General features: G+C 53.8%; 4 protein-coding genes across 4 annotated transcripts; all 4 read left to right on the forward strand.

Moving 5' to 3' along the window:
- Positions 1-5160: 5160 nt before the first annotated feature.
- Positions 5161-6708, forward strand: JKF63_02445 (uncharacterized protein; the record flags this gene model as incomplete). The annotated part of the gene is made up of 1 exon (XM_067898470.1): positions 5161-6708. One exon carries the CDS (start codon positions 5161-5163, stop codon positions 6706-6708), a length of 1548 nt encoding a protein of 515 aa, XP_067754627.1.
- A 6008-nt stretch (positions 6709-12716) lies between these two features.
- Positions 12717-15008, forward strand: JKF63_02446 (uncharacterized protein; the record flags this gene model as incomplete). The annotated part of the gene is made up of 1 exon (XM_067898471.1): positions 12717-15008. The coding sequence occupies one exon, from the start codon at positions 12717-12719 to the stop codon at positions 15006-15008; it is 2292 nt and encodes a 763-aa protein (XP_067754628.1).
- Positions 15009-15972: 964 nt separating this feature from the next.
- Positions 15973-17667, forward strand: JKF63_02447 (uncharacterized protein; the record flags this gene model as incomplete). Its single annotated transcript, XM_067898472.1, has 1 exon — positions 15973-17667. One exon carries the CDS (start codon positions 15973-15975, stop codon positions 17665-17667), a length of 1695 nt encoding a protein of 564 aa, XP_067754629.1.
- A 653-nt stretch (positions 17668-18320) lies between these two features.
- On the forward strand, positions 18321-19820 carry JKF63_02448 (uncharacterized protein; the record flags this gene model as incomplete). The annotated part of the gene is made up of 1 exon (XM_067898473.1): positions 18321-19820. The coding sequence occupies one exon, from the start codon at positions 18321-18323 to the stop codon at positions 19818-19820; it is 1500 nt and encodes a 499-aa protein (XP_067754630.1).
- Between the last annotated feature and the right edge of the window lie 552 nt (positions 19821-20372).

Below are 20372 nucleotides of genomic sequence, written 5' to 3' on the forward strand. Positions count from 1 at the left end.
TTTCTCCTCACCGCTTTCACCCTTTTCTGTGCCCCGTTTTGTGTCCCTGTGATTTCCAGCTCGCCTTTCTTTTTGACTCAAAGCGTGGAGAGGAACGAACAAAACAACCAGACAACTCACGCGTAGGCACGGGCTGTGGGGGGGGGGTGGGTGGGTGGGATGGGGGGGAGCCGTCGTTAAAGGTTACTGAGCGACATATGGGTATGTCTGTGTGTGTCCCGAAATGCGTGCGTATGCCCGTACTCCTCCTCAAAAGGAAAAAAAAGATACACATCAGCGTGTGCATTTTTTTCTCGTCTGTTTGCATTTTGTCTATCCTGCCAAATATACACGAGCCCACTCCCTACACTATACGCGAGTATGTTACAGGGCCCATCGCAGGGTGCCAAACGGCTATGGACATATGTTAAAAACAATCTCACTCAGTCACCCGAACAAAGTTTTCTTCCGCAGCTTTGCCTGACCCCACTGCCCTGGACGTCACCTGACAGCAGCCCCTACTATGTCGGCCGCTGGGCGGCGCATCTCCTGGGGGCGCGGTACAGGCCACCACACCACTAGGCAATGACGGCTGACGGGACACACCCCTAAATCACGCGAACTTTTTGCTCGTAACATAGAACGAACGTGTGCGCTGTCGACGGTCGTCTAGACGCGACGTCATTCAGAGTTCGGTCACCGGCATCTGGAGCGATACATCGCTTCAGCTTCCCGGCATTGTAGGCAGTTGACCCTGTTACCACCAGAGGTGGTTGGTTATGCACAAGAAGAAAGACGCTGATTGGGTTCTTTGTAGAGTGGGGGCACTGGTTTCATGATCCCCCCCCCCCCCCGCTGAGGTGTTCCCCAGTCATCGCTGTGTGCGTTTGTATTGGACAGCACATCAAAAATTTCCAAGTAATATGTTGTGGAGGGGAGGGTAGAAACAGCGCTATGAGACAACTTCTTTTAGTCTCGCACATTTTCCCGCTGCTGTTGTAGTGTTTCACCTCTTGTGGTGACTCGTGCCACTTGAATGGCCCCCTCCCCTCTCCCGAGATGCAGACCCGATTGGGACATGTGCAGATCGTGCTAAACAGGGAATCAGATCTATCGCCCCTGATGCCGCCGTGGTTCCTGTGGCTTTACTGATTATAATGGCGCTTGTTTTTTTTATGTGCTCATCATGTATCCGTGCCCGTGCTTACGTTGATGTGTACGTGTTTGAACGCCCGTTTGCGTGCGTGCATGCGTGCAAATCGTACGCTGTGTGTGTGGGGGGGGGCGGGGGGCGGGGAGGGGAGCAGTAGCGCAGCAGATGTGCACAGGCTCGATGATTGTCTGCGCGTCTTGTTGCTTATTTTTTGTTTTACTCGTCTGCCCTTTTCAGCGGTTTGCTTTTTCACACTTCTTCAGTGCTCCGCGCTTTCCCTGCGTCTAATGCTCGCTCGTTTTTCTTTCCTTTTTTTGTTCCATGCTTTTTTTTTTCGTGTGTATGTGTTGGTGTGCATGTCTTTCCCTTATTTCATCGCTTTCTGCGACCTTGTCTGTCCATGTTGCCCCCCCCCCCAATTACTTACGTGTGGGTTTGTTCTCTCTTTTATATATAATTACTCTCTCGCGTTTCTTTGATGGGTGACAGTGGTGATGCTGTCGGTGCTGGATCGGTTATTGATGAGATTTCGCCTCGCTCGTTTTTCGTGTTTTTTCCCCTTACTCTTTTTTGACCCTTTCTATTTTGTGTGGTCAGTGTGCGCTTACGCCGGTGGTTTGTGTTGTTTTTCTACCTCCCTCCCAATTTCCTTCTTGTCTACTGCCTTATTGTTCTCTCGTTGCTCATGTGTGGTCGCGTGCTTCTGTGAGAGGTAGCTCGCGCTTATTCTTGTCAGTGTTGCGGTGCTTCTCTCCTCTTTCCCCTCTTTTTTTTTTTCGTCTGTTACTTGCACAAAGCGAGACCCGCTTGCGTGTGCATCCGTCTGTTTTGCCGTGCGTGTGGACGTGTACTTCTGTCTAGTGTTTTCGCCGTTGACCCTCCCCCCCCTTCCTCCCTACACCACGTCCATATGTGCCTGTGTGTATTTTTTCCCCCATTGCCCTGATAATTGCTCCTGCGCTCTCTCTGTGTGTGTGTGTGTGTGTCTTCGTAGCCTGTGATGCCCCCCCCCCTTTTACGTGCCTTTGCTCTCTACTATTCGTCCCGTGTGCCACTTCTACTTTTCGGGCTTATGGTATGGAGCTGGGGCATCGCCGTGGATGCTAGTTTTATCCTCTTGATCGCCGTGAGGGTAGGGGGTTGGGGGTACGCACGCAGTCAGTCAAAGGTGTACATACCCTTAACAGGTAAACACGAAGGGGAACAAAAAACACACGAGTGTTGATCTCTATTTACTGGGACACATCGTCGCACGCACACGCGCGTATGTGACCTGGAATCCACCTCTCGCGTGCAACATGCAGGTGCGACAGAGTGAAGGCAAACTGTCATGGCCTAGGGAGTGCTCCCCCCCCCCCGACACGAAGTGAACCGACTCCAATCTGTAGCGAAACGCAGTTGCAGACCCTGCGCACCGCGTCTTGATATTTTGCGGACGTGCGAATTAATCGGAATAGTTTAGAAACAGGGCTCATCAGCCGACGACAGACAATGCTGCCTGTCATATCACTTCGTCTCCAAACCCTAGGCAAAAGCAAAACGCACCGAGGACCCTCAACAGCAAAGATGCGTAGGTCGGAACGCCACCACAACCACCGAATCATAAAGGTAAAAGGAATATGGAGGAGTAGACCTCGGGTCTTTCCCTTTACAGACACCACATCTTTTCACCTTTTTTCTTTGCAAGAGTATATGTCTGTTTTGCCATGGCGCACTCTCTGATCATCTCTGACGTGTCACGGCGCGGTGACGCTTACCTGCCGCTCCCCCAGCACTTCTTTTTTCCCCCTTCTCGTGCCGCGCGGGACTACTTCATCTCCCCCACCCCTCCTCGGTTTTCTCCAACGTCATCTCGTCTTCTATCGTACATTGTGCAGCAAACGGGTCCCCATATGCCCTCTTCCCCTTCCCTCCCTTCATCTTTTCTTCTTCACCTATTGAATACATCAAAGCCGCACACCTGCGCACTTCCACTTTATGTTCCTCTCCCTATTCGTCTCTCTTTTTTTCTTTTTCGTCTCGGTTTGCAGTTTGTATTATTTCGTGGACCATACTCTTTCACTACATCTCCACACTCCTTTTTTTCTACTCTCTCCTCTCCTCTCCTCTCCCCCAAGTGGGCGCCGCAACTCTTGATCTCGAGAACGTTTTTTTTTTTCTTGGTGACGCACACCTGCGATACTCGAGCCTGTCCATCCTATTAGCGTCCTTTTGAACGGTGGGTGGCCGCAGGTGCTGCCTTCACTCGGAAGAGTACACTGCCGCACTCCCCGCGATACAGCCAGCATGATCCACATCCCCCCTCTTTCTTTGATTGGTACACCCCTTTCTGCTCGACGGAGGCACGAATCGTAACTCCCCACCCTTCACCCCTGTCAATGACTCCGGCAACGACTCCACCAACTCCCAAACACAACTTAAGAGGCCATGCCGTGGCTGCGTCGGTGTTGGTGTGAGGCAGTCCTTGGCAAAATCGGTGATGCCTATCGCCCAGTTACTGATGTCATTCGCCGACGACGCGATTTCTACTTACTGCCGCACGTTCCAGCACAGCGGTTCTTTGTGCCAGGCTACTCAGCGCCTGTGTGACGGTTCGCGCAGATGGAAGTATTCTTGTGAGCCAGGGTACGCCTCAAAGGTTCCCCGCTTCGCTTCTCGCCGGCTCGGAGCTGCGGCGCACCGACAATGCCGATTTTCCACCACGGAGAGCAGGTCAGCACAGTTTGTGCAAGTCCAACCGAGTGGCACTACTGATTTCAGCGCCGACGACCCGAAGTACTCTGGTGTCTCCCTTGGTGGCATTTTTGTAGCTGTACTAGAGCGGATTTCCGACGACATATTTTTTTCAGCTCGTGATTTCTTCTGCTGATCACATACACAAACACACACACATACATAACCCCTCCTCCTCCAACCCCTCCCCCCCCTTTGATCGTTGCTCCAACGCCGCTAGACAAAGAAACAGCAAGGCCCCATGAGTGAAAACTAATGCTAATCTTCCGATTCTTTTTACTTGTGTGTGGTCAATTGTAATGGCGTATGCATCCTTCACTGTGACGCACGCTGTTCTCCTGTGTTGTTTCTCACTCTACTTGGTCACACTGCACCCATCCATTTTTTTTCAAGTTTCTAATGCTATCGATTTTTCTCTTTACCGGGCTTCTCCCCCCCCCCTCCCACCCGCCCGCCCGCCTCGCCACCCCACCCCGAGGAGTTCCCATTTTTTGGGAGTAATTTTGTCCTCTTTTTATTTCCGTTTATCGTTGTAGCCAAAGCGCACCTGCGCTGTTTCTCTCCCCCCTCCTTTCGTCCTCTTCCCTTTCAGCTCACTGCTTTTCTGTGCCACACTGGTTCACCCCCCCCCTCTGGTGTGCGGAGTCCTATAAACCCGAGGCGAGGGAAGGAAACTCCGCAACGGTTGTGTATTTTGAATTCTCTTTCGTGAGTGCTGTCCTCCTCCCCCCCTCCCTGTCGAGCGTGGCTGCCCTTTGATGGTGCACTATTTCCAGGGAAAAGCGAATCCTCCCATGAGTAAAGAAATGGGGATCGTTTATCCCAGTAGACAATTTCTGACATCAGGCATCTCGAGGTGCTGCTAGATCAGAACAAACACAGGTGATGGCGAAGGCTCATAACATGACGTCGAACCCGCTCATCACTCCTTTCCTTTTCGCATGTGCATCTTTCACCCCCCACCTTTTATTACCACATCTCATGCTTTCATGCTTCATTTATGCCATAACTATGGCGTTGTTCTCTCGTTTTTTTTTGTACTTGCTCTCCCGAACGCCTTTTACTTGGACTGCAACTTTAATCGGTGTTCCCCCTTTTGGTGACTCCATGTATTCTCACTTTAAATTACGTTATCCCGCCCCGCGCCGCCTCGTTTTTCGTAGTGCCTTACTTTCTCTGTATTTTTAGCACCTTCTGTGTATTCTTCTGCGTTCCTAGCTGCCGCTGCTCCCACTCTCCCGGACTAAGATCCCCCCCAACTACATTATTATTTAACTTCACACTCTCACGTCATCATGCGCGGTCGTGGCGGTCGTGGTGGTCGCGGGGGCGGCTTTGGCGGCTTTTCGCAACAGCCCACCAACACTATCAGCATTCGCGTGTCGGAGATTCAGCAGCCCGTTACAGAGGATGTCATGCGCCGTGTTTTCCAGAGCGTCGGCGTGTCCTGCAACTCGATTCAGATCACCCCGACAAACAACCCGCAGGAGACCTCCGTGGTGGCGCAGTTCCCGGACAACTTCGCCGCAGAGCGCGTCATGTCGAGCCTAAACAACCGCAACATATTCAACAACGGGAACAAGATGACCATGCAGTACACGAACTGGATCTCAAACGGCAGCCCTGCCCCGATGGGCAGCAACGGCAGTGGTGTGCTGCAGACTTCCGCCTTTGACAACGGCAACATATTCCCCCCTCAGCAAATGCCGCCGCAGCCTCAGATGCCGCCCCAGATGCAGCCACAGCCCCAGATACAGATCCCATCCCAACCGATCCAGCAGCGTCCGCCGATGCCTCAGCCGATGCCTCAGCCGATGCCTTCACAGCCAATGCTTCCGCAGTCAATGCCTCCGCAGCCAATGCCTCCGCAGCCGATGCCTCATATGCCGCACATGGCGCCACAGCAGTCGCAGATGTCGGTCTTCAATAATCCTGGCCCGGCCATGATGCCTCCGCAGCAGATGGACTCTTGGTACGGTGCTAATCCTGCGATGGACATGATGAGCGTTACCGTTGGTCTCCCAGGTGCGATTCAGGGGGCTGGTATGATGCGTGGCGCTCGGTCTCGTGGACGCGGTGGCCGAGGTGGGTTCGGTTTCGACCCGATGGGTGCGCAGGTAGGCTACATGCCATTCCCCCAACGCGGTGGCATGGCTCCTACTGTCGGCACCATGATGCCGCGCATGAACTTCATGCAGTACCAGCCGTTTGGGCAGCCGCCGACGGTCTTCATCAGTGTCACCCTTGTTCCGGCTACTGAGCCGCTGCAGCCCATTTTCACGCTAATGGAGGCCTTCGGCGGGGTTGTGGCGATCCGTCGCAACCAGAACAAGAAGGAGATTCTGACGGTCAAGGCAGCCTCGCCGGACGATGCACTGGCGATTGTGACCTACATGCACCGCGTGCCGTATGTGGGTGGCCAGGTGAGCGGCAAGCTCTTCCCGAACTACGTGGAACGCTATCCATGCACTGACGAGGGTGACCCACTCGACCCCGAAACGGTCCAGTTCGATTTCACAGCCTCCCGCCACCGCAGTCCAGGCCAGCGCAGCAAGGCTGTGCCGTCGCGCCTTATCAAAATCACAGGCTGCAACACATACGAGGACACGGAGGTGATGACGTACCTCAATGGCAAGGGCTTCAACCCCGACCGCGTTACCAAGGCTGAGGACGGCTCCTTCGAGGTCCAAATGCCGGATGTGGCGACTTCCGTGAAGGTCCTCCTCGACTGCCAAGGGTGCGTGTGTGACGAGGAGAAGTCGAACGTCATCTTCGTCGAGGGCCCGCGCGATGAGCCTGTCGCGGTGGAGCACAAGGCCGCTGATGAGCAGGTGAACGAGTAAAAAAAAATCGTAGTGCTTTTGCTTTAGCCAATGTCCACCATATTTATCGCATTGGGCTTTTTCTGGTGTGCTCTTTTTTTTTTTGTGTGTGTGTGTGTTCGTTCAGCACAAGCGCCGTTGGCTCAAGCGATAGAGTTTTTTTTGTGTCTGATTTGGTCCCCATTTTTTCCGTCGTTGCTGTCGTTGGTATAGACGACGACGATGTCGCTGATGTTGCATGAGTTTCTGTCGTTGTTGTGGTGGTAGCGTACCGCTTCGATCGCCCATTCCTGTGTGTGAGTAGCGAGGGGAGGGGAAGGAGAAGTACTCATGTAGTCCACGAGTGAGTTGTTATTTTGACTGTTTTTGTTTCTGTTGTTTTTGAGTTTTTTTTCACCTTAATTCCTGTGCAAGCATGCCGAGGCCGTGAGAAGGCGGCGGATGGAAGAGAGAGGAGGAAACTGGCTGTGGAAACGCAGTGCATCGTGTGACCCTTGTGCGCATCCCCGCACACTGACAGGGAGAGAGGCATGCTCGCCTCCTTTTCTCCATCTCGCTCTCGAATTCCCCTATCGCCCATCTGGTCTTTCTTCGTTGAAGGTCGGTGTTTTCCGGGCCTATTAAAAAATGTTTTTTTTTCTTGGTGTAAGATACGTGCTAAAAAAATGATGAAAAATGGAAAAAGAGAAACGAAAGACCCGCAATGATCTGAAGCGTGACCCTCCCCCTGTCTCTCTTGTCTTGTATGCCCGTATGTGTGCGCGCGAGTGGCGGCGCAAGCACTTTTTTCTTGTCGGAGTTCTGCAACGTGGAAAAGTCATCTCGCTGCGCTATCGCTTGTCATCGTTCCTTTTCCCAATGCATGCATCCCACAAAACTTCCGCTTCTCTGTGTATCCGTGCCATATGTGTGTGTGTGTGTGCGCGTGTGTACATGAGGTGTTTTGCCGGTCTTTTCTGTGCGTTGCGACTTTGGAGAGACATCAAACAGAACGAGGAGACGGGCGCTCTGTGCTTTATGCATATGTGTGTGTGTGTGCGCGCGCCTTTTCTCGTTATCCTTTCTCTAAACACCTCCGCCGGTCTAACGCGTAGATGTGGCGTGCGCTTGTGCGTTCACTTGGATGTGCGTGTGATGCCGAGTACCGTGCAGAGGTGCCGATCTGCAGGAGCTCACATTTCAGCACAAACATTTACACACACACACATACACACATACACATGCACGCACGGACACCGATGGCCGCCACCAGTCCTTCCGCCCCCTCCTTCTGCGCACACCCACCACTTTTGATTGGCGCTCGCGAGTCTGCACTTTCATCTGTTTTTTTTTTCGTTTACCGTTTTCTTGTTGCTTGGGAAAGGGGGGTGATGCGGGGTGCGTGGGAAGTGACCACACATCCCTCCCTCCCCCTTTTCCAGTCATACCACCCGGGAAATCTCCACACTCTCTTCTATAATCGTCTTCTCCATCTTGTTCGCTGTCTCTTCTCCGCCCCCTTCTTCTCCGTCTCTTTCTCTTTGTTCTCTCTCTTTTATTCCCTTTCCGTGTTTCTCACACACATCTGCACACTCACACCTCCGTGTAAGCGCATAGACTTCCTTGATGCACGTTCTCTTATTGCCCAGGGCAGTTTTATTGTTTTTTCTTTTAATTTTTAATTTTCCCCCTTTTTCCCTTCTCTTTTGCAGCATCCCAATGAAGTTCTCCTCTCTCTCTCCCCACCCCCATGTCTGAATATCGACCTCTTTATTTTGGACGTTGCCCAAGACATTCATGCATACCCACGTTCTCTTCTTCTGAGCAGCTCAAGTACCTTATTCGCTTCACACGAAGCTATCGTTTTTCGATCCAAGACACGATGCAACCGCCGGCTCCGTCGCCCAAATCCCCTGGGACAGCGCGTCATGCGTCGTTGAGGGGGAGGGGGTGGCGGCAACTCGTTCTGGGAGTTGTGCTCTCTCTTTTTCCGCTTTATGTGTGTGTCCGCCAAGCTGCTGCACACAGCTGCGGGCTGACGCATCATTCTTTTTACGTAAGTAGTTCCCCGTTTATCGGTCACTTGACCACAGCAGCTATTTTTGTCGAGTTCCAACGACAGAATCGTATCGCTTTCGCCTGGTTTGGTTTCCATCGCTCTCTCTGATGGCTCCCCTCCTCCCTTATCCTGTTGTCTCTTCCTCTCCGCGGATGGTGTCACGTCTGTGTAGCGACTCGTGATTCAAAATCCTCACCGACGCATGACCGAACATGACTGGATCCCCAGCCAGCTTCTCGTGTCCATGTTACTTCCTTATTTCTCTCTCCTCTGTTGGGTGGTGGACACTTGCCTTTTTTTTTGTTTTTCGATGTGAAAGGCTACGCCGTCCGTCATGGCGGCACAGGGTGGGCTCAAAACAAAAGCCGCAAGGTATATATATATATATGTAATATATGTATGTGTATATGTATGTATGTATATGTTCCCCGGCGATGTTCCCGATCCCTTACGTATTGTAGGTGTGAAGGGTTCATCGTAGGGGGGGGGGGAGGGTGTACTCACCCAAACCCTCCACAGTTATACAAATTGATTTACCGCTACGAATGGGACTCGTTTTTTTGCTCGTTTTCCTGTGGGGTTCCAAGCTCTGTGCTTGAACTGTCTCTTCTTTCTTTTCTCACCTCCCCCCCTTTCCTACCGCTCTTTCCTCCCTCCTATTCACAGGGTAGATGCTTCTTTAACATTTTTTTGCTTGGCAGTTGGGCACCGCTGCATTATGTAGCTCTCTCTCTCCTTTTCTCTCGACTATAAACACACACACACACATATACATATATATATATATATATATATGCATGTCTGTAGGTGTGTATCCCTTGTGTTTTAGTATGTTTTTTTCTGTTTTTCTGTACTCTGACCTCACTTGTGCTCTTCACCACCCTCAGGAAGGGGGAGGCGGATTGTGAAGAGCACATGGGGAGGATGAGTGGGCGTGGGAGAGCAGTGCCACGTGTATTTCATGCCTTTCCTTTAATATATATATATATATTTGTAACTCATCCTACGCATCGCAATGTGGCCCCCCTCCCCCTTTGACGGACCTCCAGCCTCTCCATATTCGTCTCATGAATGTGTGCGAACTGTGCTGACTGAGGGAGGGGGGGGTCGTGTGTGCGTGTGTGTGTTCTGGGTAACTCCGCACTCTTTTTGTGCACATGTGTACGTACGTGTGTACTGTGCACGTGCGTTCGTTTTTTTTTCCGTGCTTGATGTCGCTTGTTCTCTCCCTTTCCGTTTTTCTTTTGCTACTGGAGTAGCTGTGCATATCCTCGTGTGTCCCTGTGACGGCAATACACTCTTAGCACGCGTGTGCGTGCGCGCACTGTTCTCTGCTTTATCTGAAAGTCTTCTTATCCTGCGCCTCCTACAGTTCACTCTCTCTGTTCAACACCGGCAGACTTGTCTGCCCTCACATCCTTCTCTCCTCCTCCTCCTTCTCCCCCCGATTACCTCATCTATTTCCACCGGTTTCGGTCGAACTACATATCACTGCAAATGTGCTGCTTGTAAGCTGTGGCATGAGGTAGACACGGAGTCAACTCTGAGATAGTTTGCACGTGGTAGCAACGTGGGTCTGGGGGGGGGCCACTTTATTCGTCTCAGCCACCAAACGAATGCGCATCCCATCTGCTCGATCCAGGGCGATCGGGAACCTCTTGGATTCCCCGGGAATAGTAGAGCTCTATTCAAGTCACCGGTGTCGCTGCTTCCCTCATTCAAAGCCGTTAGGCAGAAAAAAAGAGGCAAAGAGAATTAATGTGTTAATGGTAAAGAGGGTGGCTCATGTAACAAAAATGAGCCCGCAAAAGAGGACTGTAAGTGCGAGGAGGTGGTCTGCACTGATTATTTTTTTGGGGTGGAACACTTCCCTCCCTCCCTCCCTCTCTCCCTCCTTCTCTTCCTCCCTCCCTCCCTCCCTCTCTCCCCTCCCTCCCCTCCTCCGCCTCCGCCTCCCCAAATGCCAGCGGTATAGGAGGAGGAAAACGAAACAATACACCGCCTTTTTTGACTGGTGCCCCCCTCCCCCCGTCGTGGTGATGTCTAGGGAAGAGGGAAGAAAGGGGTACGTAGTCTGCCATTGGAATGCGTGAGGGTCCACGTCTGTACACGCCTGTGCGTTTGTTTTTTTGTGTGTACGTGTAGTCTTGCATGTTTGACGTACCAAAAATGCGGAGGAGAAAGATTTTGCTGGTGAAAGAAAAACGTTATTTCGATCGTCTCGCTCGTGTGTGTGTGTGTGTGTGTGTGTGCATGTTATGGAGGTCTTGAGGACGTCTGCTAAAGGCACCAAAGCTTATCCGGTAGCACCCGTACATGTTCACGCGGAGGTTCAAGCGAACTACGATGCAGATCTACATGGAGAAAAAGGAGGACATACCAAGAAGGAGAGGAATTAGGGCGCACACATGCGTGTCTGCGCAGGCTCAACGAGAAAAAAAAATCAAACCGCTGTGTATAAATGTATATATGTATATATATATTTGGAAGGACTTCAACCTCTACACACATGCAAGATTGTATCGCGTGCATAAAAGTAAGCCACCATCGCTTGAAGAGAGAAAGTCACACACACAAAAAGAAAAGAACGCGGTGAGGCGATGGCAGGTACAAGGTACATGAAAGTGAGGGAAAGAAAAAAGGAGAAAAAAAACAGGGAAGTGTGTAAGAGCGATTGCTGTCGTTGATGGTTTCCTTCAGCTCTACTCCCACTCTTCCCTCCCCCTCCCCCTTGCTCTCACGCGGTCTCTCTTCATCCCCCCCCTCCGCTCCCCCTCCCCCGACACCAATTGCCCCTAGTTGTTGTGCGAGTGTGTGTACTCCTATACATCATAGTTTTTTCTCTTGCCTTTCTTCATCGAATGTTACTTGTGCCACCACACCTTTGTGGGATCGTTTACGTAGCCAACGCGACACGCACCAAAACATTTTCCTTCCCACACACCGAGACAACAATTGTCGACCCGGCAGTTGTTCGACTGCCTCCTCCACCTTTCTGATTCTGTCATTGGTTTCAAAACGAAGAGGACGCTAAGACGACGACAGACGCCACATTCGCAAGCTGTGCAAAAAGAAAGGGAACATATCAGGGGATTGGATCGCTTGCGCCCCTCCCCCCGCCCCACAAAAAAAAAGGAGCGCATTTCACTCACAAAACCAAAGGCGATAAAAAAGTGGGCTTTCGTGTGGCGTTTCTCAGTGTTCCTTGGTGTCTTTATTGACTTTTTTCTTTTTTGTTTTTCATCCCCACTCCTCACAACTACCCCCTCCCCTCTCCCTCCGCCCGTTTCGTGTTTTTTTCTTTGAGTCAGAGAGGCCAGGAAAAAAAATAATAAGAAAGTCCCCGTGTCCTCAAAAAAAAAAAGAAAGGAAAGGAAAGGAAAGGAAAAGAGAAGTAAGAATCGTTTGAGGTTGTTGGACCTTGAGGGAAGGTGAAGAAGCAGGCAGACAACAGCTGCAAAAAAGAAAACAGAAGAAGAACGCATCTGTTGGTGTAGCTAATTGGCAAGTGAGTGCATTTGCAGGGCCAGGAGGTATTACCCCGCATCGGGTTTCTTGAAATCCTGAGGAGCGCGTTCTATTACCTTCATTTGCCTCTTCCCAGTCACTCGTTATCCCACCCGCGTCTCCCTTTTCATCAGTTACTTTCTTGTGTGATTTCTCTTGCCACATGTTGTGCGCGTTTGTTTGTGCTCGAGTCCATCATACGCTTCATCTGTTTCCTCGTTTTAACAGCATTTGTTCTGCCGAACCTTGTGGGTGCCCGCCATTATCTCCCCCTCTCTTTCGCTGTTGACCTTTTTTTTTTCTTGTTCGTTTTGCTGCTGTGTGACTGCAGCGTCTACAACTGTTTTTTTTCTTTGTTGTTCTCCTCCCATCCCCCCCCCCCCCGAACACAAAATATTGCGGTGATTTTCACGACTACTCCCAATTCTTTCTCGCCTTTGAATCTGTTTCACCGTCGATACCGCGCCAGCGTAGTTTGTTCTCGATGACCACCGTGGTTCTCAGCAACCTTCCAATGGGGTGCATCGAGTCCGACATACATCGGGCCTTGCTCATGTACGGAACTGCCATTAACATAGAAATGAATTCGCACGCATGTCAGGCCACTGTAACGATGCGCACGAAGCAGGAGGCGCAGGCTTTGTTGAGCCGTCGCTCTGTGAACGTCATTGGTACTTCTGTTCGCGTAGATCCTCAAATGCAGGCGCCACCGCCACCGCAACAGCTTCCGCTACCTCAACAGCACCCTATGATGCCTCAGCCACCGCAGCAACAGTTCCAGCAGCCGCAGATGATGGGTGGCTACAATTATGGCGTCGGCAATGGTGCACATCAAGAACAGTCCATGTACGGCAATGTGGCACCGCAGCAGTATCCCCAACAGCACCCGAGCCACCAGTCCCACCAGTTGCAGCCGTATGAGCAGCAACAGCAGTCGTATCCGAGGCTCCAACAGCAGATACCCTCATCACTGCCGCAAAGCATTGGCAGCTGCATGCCGATCCCCAGTCGAGTCGGCGGCACCGGCCACGCAATTATGCCGACTCCCCCGCAGTCCTCTCCGCGTCTGCGCGTTGTTGTAGAGGACTGTCGCTACCCGATTACCCGCGACGTGCTCATGCAGATGTTCAGCATGATTGCCCCGCCCGTGAGCGTGTCGTGCGGTCCGTGCGGCCCGACCACTACCGGTGTGGTTGAGTTCGCGGAAGTGGCGTCGGCGCAACAGGCCATGGACCAATTTCACAACAATGCCATATACCCCAACTGCTGCTATGTCAAGCTCTACTTCGAGCCGGTGTGGGACCGCTACGATCCCGCGCAACAGCCGCCGCAGCTCAATCGGCCCCATTCATATAACGTCGGCAACAGCGGTTGTGACTACCCAGCAGCGACTCAGGGCCCAACAAACATGCCGTCATCTACACACTCGAGCTCGTACGGCGTCGCATCGAGCACTACTGCGCAACCAGGCGCGTACAGCCCTGGTTGGGACCGCGGCGATGGTGCTCGCGGTTGTGAGGGCACCACCCCAGCAAGTGCTCCGCCGAGCGCCACACCGCATTCGCTGCACCCGCATCCTCCGCAACTTGGACAGCCCACTACCGATTCTCAGGGCCGAGGCCGGGTTGACAGTGACCCATGCTCAGACGGCGCGTACGACCACGGCCCGGCAACGCAACGTGGCGCAGAGCGTGACATGACGCCAAAGCCAATGACGCGAGGTGGCCACGGCGCCATCCGTGGTGGCCTCGGCGGCCGCGGCGGCGGTCTGGGGTGCGGTGCTGCTGCAGGCTTTAGCCCGTACGAGCCCCCCTCAGGGGCTACCCCGCCAGTGCGGGGGGGTGGCTGTGGTAGCGCCGTACGTTATCCGGGATCGGGGATAGATGGCTGCACTGTGATGGTGAGCGGTGTAACCGAGTCGGTCCCTTTGCACGATCTGTGGGTGCTTTTGGAGGTCTTTGGAAATGTGAACTCGTTGAAGCGGCAGTTTCGCGATCGTACGAATGTGGTGGCCCAGTTTCAGCACCCCGGTGACGCCTTGACAGCGATCCAATATCTCCAGCACTGCCCGTTTCGCGGCGGTGTGCTGCGGCTGAAGCGCTTTAGCGGTTACCAGGAGCGGGAAACCGAGTGGGAAACGAAGGCGGCAACTGATCCGGCAACTCAGGCCGCTCTTTTTACCACTGGTTACCACCACCGTACAGCCCCGCGCGCCCCGGTGAACGTGCGAGGCCGTGTGCACCCGGACAAGAACCTTTACATCAGCAACCTCACAGAAGGCATATCGGACGACGAGCTGAAGGGGATCATGAAGGAAGCGGGCTTCGAGCCTGACTCATTTTATAGACGAGGTCCGAAGGGAGCGATTGTCGCTTACAAAGACACGGAGACGGCTGTGGACGCTCTCATCGCCATACACGCCAAGGAGGTCCGGGAGCGTTTCCTCCGTGTAACGTTCTCGCGCTTCGCCCCTGGCCCACGGCCCTCGCGCGACGGCGCCGAAAAAGGTGACGGGGTCGGGGACGGGGACGACGGTGAGGATGCAGTGGGGCATGGCGGGGACCAGGAGAATCAGCCACAAGCGGCTTTGCAGCCGCAGGTCACTCAGCCGCTCCAAGTGGATGAGAAAGCGGCTCAGCCGATCGCTGAGCCGCCCGCGCCACCGTCGCACTCCGAGGCTTCTCCGTTGGAGGCAGACGGGGGCGAGGTTGCGTCAGCTGCACCTGAGGCTGCTCCCAAGGCTCCGAGGGCAAAACCAAAGGCTTCAAAGAAGTAGAGAGAGTGCTCATTTTCCTGAAGTGGGCGCAGCTGGTCTTTGTTTTGATCTGTGAGACGAGGCCTCACCGCTGCAGGGTTGGGGCGGTGGGTGGCGGCCGCAGGGGCCTTTGAAAAAGATGAGAGACGCGTGCGGGAGGCATGCAGGGCACGGCTACGGGGGGATAGCCACCGGCTGCAATGGTGCAGATCATGAGCTCCGGGGTCCGAACCGAGACTTGACACTGCTGTCGCTGCGGATGTCGTCAGTGAGGTGTGTAATTGTTGTTTTCCCTTTGGTGTACTCTTCGGCCTTAGGAGATGACTTCTGGGAAAGTAAACGGAGGGGCTGCAAGTCGTGGTAAGCCTATGGGGAGAACGGGGGCAAAAGAAAAAAAAGTAACTGTGCTGACCCTCAGACTGTCACACACACAAAGCGAATATTTCATTAAATTTGAACAAAGAATGCGATTAAAAGCACACGCGAGAGAAAGGGGGAGAGGAGGAGGAGGAGGGGGAGGTGTGGCAGGTGAGCTGCCTTACCCTCCTCCCCTCTTTGTTTTTTGCTGCTGTGGTATTCTGGCTTTGCTCAGGTCGTGGGGAGGGGGGGGGGAGTGCGCGCGACGCGACAGCGGCCTTTCGGTGTGTGCTGGATATCGCACCGAAAGTACCACAAGCACTCGTACTTGGCGGCCTCGTGTCTCTCAGTGTACATGAGTTTAGTGCGTCGTCCAGGGCGTGGCACGTGCGCGTTACTTCAGCCCCCCCCCCCCCCACATGTGTATTGGGCGGGGGTCCTCCAATTTGGCGGATCTTCACACATCGCTGTGTCTTTGGGCATTCGCACAGATCTGCTGTTCTTTTTATGCTCTTTTATGATGACCTACCCAACCGTCTTTGCTCATTTAACGACACATTCTAACGAGGACAGCCCACGGCTACTGACCAGACGCCTTCTCTCACTGGCACATACACATTTATGGGAAATGGATGTGGGTAGCTCGCTGGAGCGGGCGTGGGATCCGTCCGCGCCCGGCGCTGGCGCGATCCGCGCAACGGCGATTGCGCAGCTCTATTTTCGGATGACCAGTCATCATCCGCTGACAATTTTGGTTGTGGACGCAATGTGCCTCGTCTTCGGTGCAAATGGCGTTACAGTGCCGGAGCTAGTGAACTACCTGGGGATCACAGAAGACCGGGTTCGGTTTGGCCTCGAGGGCGTTCCGATGGGAATGCGGTGCACGGCGCAGCAGCTCGAATGCGAGGGGTCACTTGTCGGAGCTGCGGCAGATTCCGTCGTGAATGATCATGCAGTGCAACGCGACCAACGCACGGGCACTGCCGAGACCACCTCAAAGGATGTTCGTTATTACCTGAACTACAAGCGGATCTTGCCCCTCGTGTATGCCCACGTGACGCGTCTGCTTCTGTCTGCGTGCGTGACTGACGTGCCGCCGTGCCGGTACGTGGAGTCGGTGAAGCAGGCACAGCTGGCGGTCTATCAGAAATCTGACACAAACATCGCTCACGCATTCTTCGCCGCCGGTGAGCTGCCCCAGGAGGCCAGCGTCGGCGTCAGGCCCCCCGACAGGGGCTTCAGTGATCACATTGATGTCTCCGAGGCGATGCAGCGTAAAAGCGCGATTCGCGGCGTACCCTGTCTCGGCTGCTTTTGCTACTTTCTTGTAGAGGAGTTTACTGAGACCCTCACCCGTTGTCCCCGGTGTGGCAAGGACAGCCTGAGCCTCTGCCTTCACGTCATTCAGACGCAGCTAAACACGCGTTTGGCGGAGAAGCAGACTCTGGTGACCCTGTTGCCCCCGGTGAGACAGATATGGAAGGGCATCATGACACGGGAAAAGGTACAGGCGTCGAAATCTGTGCCACAGCAGGCCCCCCTCACGGCATCGGCACACAAGACAACAGCGCATTCCCCTGCTGCAGGCGCGGGCTTTCTCGCTGCTGCCGTTGCGTTGCCACAAGGGTTCCAGCTGCAGTGCACACTGGCTGGCGACCCGTTTCTCTTCCAGCAAGCGCTTGCCTTCATGTCGCTCTACAGTACGCGCTTTGCTTCGGTAAGCGACGCGCCGAGTGTGGTGGATGTGCAAGAGATTCTTACCGAGCACGAATATCGAGATCGACTCCGCGGTCGCGCGTCCCTGGCTGATCAGTTTCGCTCCCGCCACCGTCACGCTGCGTCCGTCCAGGTGCGCCTCCTACCCCAGCGAGAGATCGACGCCGCGCGGCAGCAGGAGAGTCACCAGAAGCTGCTTAAACGGGCGATGCTGCCCCCTTGGCTGCAGCACACAACCGCACTGAATGATCTTGGTGGCAGCCACAATTACACTGGCGCCAACCAAGGTGCCTCTGCTGCACGAGAGGGGGAAGCGAACATGGCAAAGGAACCATGGGAAGCAGAGGAGTTGCAAGAGAGCGAAAATACCAAAGGGCACGTGCCCACTGGTGGGGCGGTTTGGAAAGCACAGAGTGGCGCCACCAGCTCGTTAGTCACTGCGGGGTCACCACAGAAGCGGTCGCGAGGTGAAACCGACCCTGACGCAGCAACAGATTTGACGCGCACGGCTTCCTTTATCGCAGCTCACTACTACAATGACGAATTTGATGCGGTGATACTTCCTCAGTCGCGCCGTCGACGGAGGAGGATGTGGGGAGAGACATAAGGGGCAAAAACAACCAAAGAGAGTGCTACGCGAGCCACGTGTGTTTTGTAGTACTGGTCAATGTCCACGTTGTCGCTAATACACGTTGCTTCCCCACATGTTTTTCCTTACTAGTTTGGGCCGTGGCCAACTTGGTAGGGGTCGTGTGGGAGCGGGGGCGCGGCGGATTTACCGAAGTTTTGTGGAGTGTCACCTCAGCGCGGGGGGTTAAGCTGCTGGCCATTTACAAGTATGTGCTCTTTGGGACTGGCAACCAAAGACTACTGCAGAGTGTCGATGTAGAAGACCGTGACATGTTGTGAGCCCACCCTGTGCAACACATGGAATGCCCCGTGGCCACACAGATGTCCGTCCTCATTCCGCCAGTGACGGTGTCATCCCCCTCCTCCTCCTCCTCCTCATGTACACCAGACCATATCCTTCTTCTTCTGCTCGTTCTATCGCGTGTAATACGAACGCAAAGAGAGCGGGAGTAAACTCTTTCGCGCTTTCTCCAAACTCTCTCCGCCCCCCCACCCTTGACACGCACTCCACTACGCACTTCGCAATCGCATAACATTACTAACAAAAAGTGGCCATTTATTCAGGTGGTCGAATTTACTCTCTCCCCCTTTTTTTTTCCCTGTCAGGATTCGTTGCCACTTGCTGAGATAATGGAGCAGGCGTCTATTGAGGCGGCCATTTTGAAGGTCCTGTCGAGCACCGACCGAGTGCTCTCGACGGATGTGGCGGAATTAATTAAGGTCGACCACCAGGACGTTGTGGGAGCTGCCAAGTCCCTGGAGGCGGACAACTACATCAGCTCGACAATGCAGCAGCAGATGCTACTTAGGCTCTCCAACGAGGGCAAGCAAATCATGGAGAGCGGTAGCCCTGAGTACCTCGTCTGGAGTTTGCTCAAGGATGGAAAGATGACCCAAGAGGAGGTATCGAGCAAACTTGGCAAGGAGGCGATGTCGGTGGCGTTGGCCAATGGCATCAAGTCGAAGATGTTCATGACGACAAAGAAAGAAGGAAAAGTCTTTCTGGAGCGGCTGCCGGGCGGCGAAAACGTCGTGGACGGTGTTCGCGACTTGCTAAAGCAGGCTGACACTGCGTCGGACCAGATCGACGCCAAGGCGCTGGAGACGCTGAAGAAGCGCAAGCTCGCCTCGATGGAGGTGAAGAAGATATTCCTGTACACAAAGGGGGCTGCGTACGCCCCGGAGCGCGCCGCGAAGGCAGTGGGTGACCTGACGCGGGAGATGCTAGCTGACGGCTCATGGAAAGACAAACAGTTCAAGGAGTACAACTTCTCTGCTCAGGGTGTCGAAGTGAGCGGCGGCGCACTGCATCCACTGTTGAAGGTGCGTCAGGAGTTCCGAGAGATTCTCATGGAACTCGGATTCCAGGAGATGAACACGCAGCACTGGGCCGAAGTCTCCTTCTGGAACTTCGACTCCCTCTTCATTCCTCAACAGCACCCCGCGCGGGATCTCCAGGACACTTTTTTCCTCTCCAAGCCAGAGACCTCGAAAGTCAGCGACGTGGACTACTTGGAGCGCGTCAAGGCCCAACATGAGGAACACTTCCGTACACCGTGGAAACTCGAGGAGGCAAGCCGTAATGTGCTCCGTACCCACACGACCGGTTCTTCGGCCTTTGTACTGAAAAATCTCGCGAAGTTTGCGCCCCGCGGCCCGGATGGAACGCTCCAGTTCCGCCCCGGGCGGTACTACAGCATTGACCGCGTGTTCCGCAACGAGGAGATGGATCGCACGCACCTCTGCGAGTTTCATCAGGTCGAGGGGTTTGTGATCGATCGCGACATTTCTCTTGCGAAAATGATGCATACCTTCGACTCCTTCTTTCGCCGCATTGGGGTCTCGAAGCTGCGCTTCAAGCCGGCCTTCAACCCCTACACAGAGCCTTCGATGGAGATCTTCGGTTTCCACACCGGCCTGAACAAATGGATTGAGGTTGGCAACAGCGGCCTTTTCCGACCGGAGCTCCTTCGCCCAATGGGTTTCGATGATGATGTGGCGGTGATGGCCTGGGGTCTCTCGCTAGAGCGGCCGACGATGATCAAGTACGGTATCAACAACATACACGAGCTGTTTGGTCATCGTGTTGACATTCGCTTCATCAAACGAGCTGCAATTGCCCGCTACTAGACGTAAGCAACGGTACTGGGGAAAAAGTGTGCGTCTTTCTTTCTTGGTGCTCCTTGGTGGATCTACTGTGCGGCGGGCGAAGAGTTCGGGTGTGGTGTCCCATTCAGCTGTATCTTGGAGGAATATCCGTCCACTCCCCCTTTCGTGTATGTCGTCTTTTTTCTTTGGAGGAAGAAGGGGGGCGGGGGGGGTGTTGTTGAACCTTTTCTGTTTTCGCTTTCTGCGACCTCTCGGGTTATAGTCAAGGAGGCAAGAAGTCTTGTGTCGAAACGAGAAAACACTATCGTGCCTGTTAGCATATGTTTTTGGGGTGCCCGAACCCTCTGGCTGGTCGTTGTCACACGCGCAAATTAACACAGATTTTTTGCGTCTCCGAGCCCCCCCCCCCTGCTGGCCTCCCTTCGCCCCGGAGCGAGGCATGTATGCGTGTGTGTGTGTGTGTGCGCGTGCGAGTGCAGTTTCCCCACTTTTTCTGCCAAATGTTTTTGTCGGTCCCCTATTTGTGTGTTACATTTGCCTGTGGTGCCGTACACCGTTTTCCCTCTGTGGATT

Source organism: Porcisia hertigi, chromosome 32, assembly GCF_017918235.1.
Source record: "Porcisia hertigi strain C119 chromosome 32, whole genome shotgun sequence".
NCBI classification, from domain to species: Eukaryota; Euglenozoa; class Kinetoplastea; order Trypanosomatida; family Trypanosomatidae; genus Porcisia; species Porcisia hertigi.